A 6,773-nucleotide genomic window follows, 5' to 3' on the forward strand; every position below is an offset into this window, starting at 1 on the left:
GAAAACTTTGCGACTTTTTATATAATGCTTGTTATTTTTAAAAATACTGTGTATAATGAATCCTGGTTTTCGGTATTCGTTAGCTATGTTGTAATCACATGCTGTGCTGCAAATAACTCAGTTTGTTTACATTTGTCACTAAGGTCCATTTGAATCAGCACTCTTGAATTAGCTTCTTGTAGATAGCCCAAAGTCGAACGACATAACAACCGATTTCTCTGACTCCGAAGAAATTGTCAATCTACATCTTTCCAGTAAATGTGCGCTATTACTAAACACCAAGTTTATGTTTTATACAATCAACCATCCCAGGCTTTTCTCGCAGCAGTGAACAAGACTATTAACTTTATAATTTTTTCTCATCGCTTTTATTACACAGCATCCTTCAACTCTTATTCACTTAACGTTCAAACATATACGGTATGTTCAGAATCGCAGCTTCTGGAAGAACCACTTGTTCTTGCCCGATTTATGCCTGTCTTCAAATTTGACACGAATCTGGAAACGAGCCTTCTTGCGCTTGGCTGGATCTTTCAGGTCCTTGGCCGAATATTTAGTGTCTAGACTAACGTCCGGTACGCTGTAACGCGTTGGCATTAGGTGATTGTAGTTCAGAACCTGAAATATTGAAGCAAGGGGTATTGAAAAAAGGTTGACAGTATTATTTAAAAGTAATAAACACAAAATCCAACGCGTCTAATTCATCCAAAACACATACGTTCACAGAAACGAATCTGATTTGGCGACGCAGAAGTAACGCAGTTTTTAGATTTTAGTAGCATAAGAAATGTATGTACACTGCGAAACTAGAATATGCATAGTTCCCTCTACTAATAGTAATTTTATTGACTACGATATCTTGTCAGCTTATATCTAATATCAAGATAATGCAGCTGATTTTTGTGCGTTTTCTGACATATAATTTTGACATTTTTTCATTAACCCTCCGGAAGTCGCGCTTATGGCCCAGTGAATGAGCAGCCGCTGGTGCCCTAAGACGATTTCGTTAGATTTTCAGAGCAGCGTGCACTCAGTGCACTAGCGCGACTGCCGAAAGGTTAAAAAATCCGGAAAAGTGAATTGCACTGGTTTTGCACTTTCTAACAGAAGTGGGAATAAAACACGTCTAGCCGCCTAATCTTCTGCTAGAAAATGCAACAGAAGGTGCAATCCACTGTCCCGGGTTTTTTTTTATTGAAAAACTCTATTAGTATGCATTCAATGAGTGGATAGATCGAATGTGTATGTTGCATAGAATTTACAGAAGCAGAATCCCAGATAGAAAAATATCCTCTCGATGCCTGAAATACTCCGTGTAGTTTGTATGGAGCGGTCATTTACTTAATTGTACGGCAGGCTCATGCTGCAGATCAAACTATATAGCGAACTAAATATACGTTATTATTAAACGTAAACCCCTATTCTCTATATTACACGTATTATCCGGAACACCGCTCACACGCAAAAATAGTAGCTGATTGTTTATGCTGATATCAGATCAGCTGCGACTACAATTTATCCAGTCCACATATTTTTAAATTAACAAATTCAATGTATATACTGCGTTATACTTGAAATCGAAGCAGTTGGATGTACACCATTAAACCGTTTTCCCGACATCCCCCTAGCAATACTTACCTTGACGAACGGCTTTATCTTGGAGCGCTTATGAATACGGGCCTTGCTCATACGACGGGTTACACGACGTGGATACCGATCGATGCCGGCGACGAGAGCATGTCCGAACTGCTTGTCTGAGGTGCCGTCGTCGAACGTTTTCAAGATGATCGCCTTTCGACCGGCGTACCGTCCTCCAAGGACGAGTACTACCTTCCCTTGCTTCATAATCTTGCCCATGATCTAAAAATAAACGAAATTGCTAGGTTAATAATCTACTTTGTTGAATATTACCAGGAATATTATAATAGCAAAGATGTCAAGCGATAGTCGATGTTTGTTTGAGTTGTCAACACGTCAAGCCACAGGTTCATCACATAAGCTTTCTTCAACTATAACTTAAGTTTCTACGTATGTATTATGCTAAAAGCCATCCATATTCAATCAACTAAATATTCTGAGATCAGTTCGTTTATTTTGCACCAGCAAATCATTGAAAATTAACTAATTTTTACGATAATTTTACTCACTCAGTGAAATGTGTTCACTTTCGATCCCAATGGCAGACCGGAAAAAGAATTAGAATGGGACAGAAATAGTTGACGTCTCGATGAAATGTCAAACGCGTGAAACAGAGATGCCAGGTACTTTTTTCAAATGTCTGCAATAATAATTTTAAAAGTCTGGGAAGAACAAAAAATGTCAGGAAAGCTAGTGTAACCAAAAGCCTTTATATTCAAAAATCTGCAAATATCTGCAGCCAAACTAAAAAATCTGCAAATATCTGCAATTAAACGGAAAAATCTGCAAATATCTGCGTTATCGAAAAAATCTGCAGCTTAAATTAAAAGTCTGCGAATTTGCAGACTTGTCTGCAAATCTGGCATCTCTGGCGTGAAACTGGTATAAAAATGTATAACACAATTTGAAATTCGACAAGACTGTACCATGTGGCTAATTTAATTGTTATGTGCACTGAGAAACAAAAATATGCATACACGGATACGAAAAAGTACCCAAAGTTGAGCCCTTTAGAATCAATCTCGGGCCCGGATAGAATTTTACAATAGCCTTTACTCTACAAACAATCATAAAACAATAAATATTATAGTTATTGCGATTTCAACATTGTTCGATGCAGAGTTCTCGCAGTAAATTTACGATAAAATTTCATGTAACAATAAATTTTACTGTTCAGCAAAAAACTGATACAGTAAATTCACATTAAATTTTACTGTTATCGAAAGAAAAATGTATGAAGAAACATCGATTTTTTTTTAATGTTAAGATACATAACCACCCCCTTTTTTACTGTAAAAGTTTTTTTTAACTTACTGTAAATTATTGTAAAATTACTGTACTGTCACAGTGAAAATCATGGTTTTGTTACTGTACATTTCTATTTGGGGGGTAAAGTGGAATAAGGTAAAATATTAAGTAAACCATGTTGAAGGTAGTTTCCCTTTAACCACGGCAAAAATCACAACTCCTTGATAGTTTTTTTATACTCAACCTTGAGTTGAATATACTTAAATTTAAGTTGATAATCTACCTAATTTTGAGTATACCTCAAACAACTCAAAAGTACCTTATACCACGGAAGACATCGACTGAGTCGAATCCTAGGGGCAGATCACTTGTGATGCATTTTTAAAAATCAGCTAAATTAAATGCATTTCTTTCCATCAAAATAGAAACTCATAATGTATTTTGTGTTGCGTGCAATATATTTTGCGTTGCGTGTAAGGCGTCAAAACCCTACAAAAAATTAGCCCTACATTCAACAAAACGTCGAACAAAATGAATCAGCGTAGGACGTTTGTTAAACAAACTTTTCTGTGAGGGAGTGCAAAGTTGATGCAAAAATGAAAATTAAATGCATTTTTCTAATTTTATGCACTTTTGTTGTACATTTCTAGAGCGATCTGCCCCTAGGTCGAATCTCTCACTTTGTTTTTGACAACACTAAATGATAAGTGCGAAAGCGATGCAAAACTCAAAAGTACCTAAATTTAAGTTAAAAGAAATTGTTCTGTGGGTTGTTTTATTTTTCCGAGTAGTTAGCATACTTTCTATTCCCGTCTCTTTTTTCTGCTATGATTTTTATGTATTTTAATGCATATACTTCTAGTAAGCATTCAATAAGTGAATAGACCGAATAAATCCAATGCATAAAATTTACAGCAGAAGAAACGAGAGGCAGGTATTGGTTAAAAAGCTAAGACTGGACCATCAAATTAGAAAAAAAAAAATGCATCTTATTTCCATTTTTGCATCAACTTTGCACTCCCTCGCAGGAAAGTTTGTTTAACAAATGTTTTTTGTAAGGTTTAGGCGTCTTACACGCAACGCAAAATACATTACGAATTTCTATTTTGATGGAAAGAAATGCATTTAATTTAGCTGATTTTTAAAAATGCATCACAAGTGATCTGCCCCTAGACCTGAGCTGAACATGGGGACTAAATTTTTCTAATCGCGGTTTTTTTCGAAAAAGAAACAGGAAGGGGTAAAGAAGAAAACAAAAGACCTGGTGGTTAGTGATATAACTATTTACTATATTAGTGGATCCGGCCGCCATACTTATTTTCAGCATATGCTTAGGGGATAAGGGTTTCAACGTGAAAAAAACTTTTTTTAGAAATTAGGGTGAAGCAAATTGGTCGGTGTTAAGGCATAGCTTGAGCTTGTGCGACCACCCCTGGCTGATACTCCGTTATCGATCTGGACTAGCTGAAGTTGCACAGGGAATCAGTAGATAATTATGCTTGGGAGTAGCGATACATCTTTCAATGTGAAACTCCTGGTAATCCTAAAGTGTTTATTGATCAATACCGGCCAGGCCCGAACGTGGATCGCGGAAGGAAAGGGAAGGAATGTTAGTCCGATACTTGCTTTTGCTAGAGGCCGTATATACTGCTGTGCACTCCACAAGTATCACAGGAGGAGGATATTTGTTAGTAAGTATAGTAGTTGGATTCTACTTCTTCTTTACAGATGCCAGAGAAGTGACTCAACTATTTGGACTAGATATCGATCCATCAACTCATGGACCGGGGACCAACGGCTTTACTTCCCTTCCAAAGGAAGGCGTGACCACAGATTGTTTCACCTCAGAAAAATCTCAACGACCTCGGTTGGGATTGAACCCAGACCAACTGGAATGAGTGGCGGTCACGCTTACTGCTCAACCACCGGCGCCGTCACAAATGGTCGGTGTTAAGGTAGACCGGATTAAGTGACAAAATATTGATTTTGAGAAAAACGGGTTTACTGCCATGCAATAACTACTTAACCGATTTCTTTCGAACGTTGCATACACATTCTTTGTAAAAAATGACTAACCTCTACGAAGAGTTTTCGAGATAATTTTATAATTAAGGGTTTTTTTACTCATTTGAAAGAAAAATTACAATTTTTACGAAGAATTACGCCATTTCATGAGTAAAACCCCCCTAATAGAAAACTCATTTACCCAAATTTTCCCTCAAAGTAGCTCTTCTTTGACAGTGAGCCATATGTGATAGCATTTTTGACAATAAGGATATTTATGGGTGTGCGGGTTAAGGCATTTTCTGATGCAGATTAGTACCGTGAGTTAATATCTCAGTCCTTTTTCAATTTTTAGGCCCGAAGCTATTGAAAAAACATTTTTTAGTTTGTTTCCTTTTAGTACAATAACACATCCAAACCCATGCGAATTGCACGACTCTATAGGTTGCCTTATCAGATCTACCATAGTTTACTTGGGATGGCAGGCTGCTAGCGGATTGCAAAAGTATCAGATCATGCTATGTGGGGTGCTGTCCCGGTTAACAATGAGGCGAACGAGATATTTGCAGATACGTCATTTAGTCGAACAACTGTCAGTTTGTTGGTTGAATTTAATTTGTTTTTTTTTTAATTTAAAAATCAGAAAGGAATAATTTAGGTTTAAAAATGATATGAGTGTACAGGACACCCGCTATCAATACACATGAAAACTGACACAATTTTTCCAAATTAAAGATACCTATTATCCCAGCAAAAGGATAGGGATCAAAGTAGTTCAATGGAGTGTGTGGTCGTAATAATTCAATCTCATAAAATATTTTTAATTTGTTATTTTGCGTACGAAAAAGCGAAAAAAAAGTACGATTGCATATCTTGCTACAGCTACATTGAAAAAAAATCTAAAAAATAGCATATGGCTTAATGATGCAATTGGGCTTTTGTCGGGATAATCGCCAAAAGTGCTAACCCATGTGACTATATTCACTGTCAAGGAAGAGCGACAGTATCAAACAGACATATGTTTAAATATTCGTTTCAATGTTTTTGAAGTTTATTAACGACCAAATCTGAGAATTGTTAACGCCATCACGCTCACAAAACGGAAACTTCTGCTAGGAAGCGATTCGTGGTACCATGCATGACAAAAGCATTTCAGATTTTTTAAGCATCCAAATTTGATTTGGTATATATGTTTGCATCAATTTCAATTTTAGAGATTTAGAATAGTTCTAGTACTTCAAAGAAGTACTGCGATATCCAAGAAAATCCTGAACAAATTCAATAAAATTTGGATAAATACCCAAGGATATGCCAACAAACTCAAAGGAACAGTACGTAGGAATGTTTTTACAAGACATCCTCAGCCATCCTAGATGAAAATTTTAACTTTCTTAAATTTAGTACTTAGCAATAGGACAGTTTTTTATTAATAAGGTTATTAATTTAGTGATGAATATTGTTTTTGTAACGTTTCATTCAATATTAAACATAAACGTAATACTTTGAATTTTATTTTTGTGATTCGATAGTACAATAGATACAGAATAATTAGGATTGTCGCTGGCATTAGTGGTAGGAACATTATTGTTTTGACCTGTCAAATGGGCCAAATAAAAAATGCAAAAAATAATCCTCTATCGTCGTTTTGCAGCGACTGATCATTTTTGTCCCTTTTAACCAGCAAAACAATGGACATTCTTGGCTGATATATTTTCACTAGTTAGAATGCACAAATTGGCTAAACCTGTACTGAATTTTGTTAATTTTGATTTCCTTCTGCAGTACATTCAAACTGTTTCATTTCATAACAACAACAGTCGAAATCTTTAAGTGCGAAAGCGACGCACAACTCAAAAGGTTGTTTTATTTAACCGTGTACCTTA

General features: G+C 36.0%; 1 protein-coding gene across 1 annotated transcript; it reads right to left on the reverse strand.

Moving 5' to 3' along the window:
* Positions 1-340: 340 nt before the first annotated feature.
* On the reverse strand, positions 341-2,234 carry LOC131690446 (large ribosomal subunit protein eL27-like). Its single transcript, XM_058976221.1, has 3 exons — positions 2,148-2,234; positions 1,639-1,860; positions 341-618 (listed from the first exon to the last, which is right to left on the reverse strand). The coding sequence occupies exons 2-3, from the start codon at positions 1,855-1,857 to the stop codon at positions 427-429; spliced, it is 411 nt and encodes a 136-aa protein (XP_058832204.1). The 5' UTR covers positions 1,858-1,860; positions 2,148-2,234; the 3' UTR covers positions 341-426.
* Between the last annotated feature and the right edge of the window lie 4,539 nt (positions 2,235-6,773).

This window comes from Topomyia yanbarensis, chromosome 3 (assembly GCF_030247195.1).
Source record: "Topomyia yanbarensis strain Yona2022 chromosome 3, ASM3024719v1, whole genome shotgun sequence".
In the NCBI taxonomy this organism is placed as follows: Eukaryota; Metazoa; Arthropoda; class Insecta; order Diptera; family Culicidae; genus Topomyia; species Topomyia yanbarensis.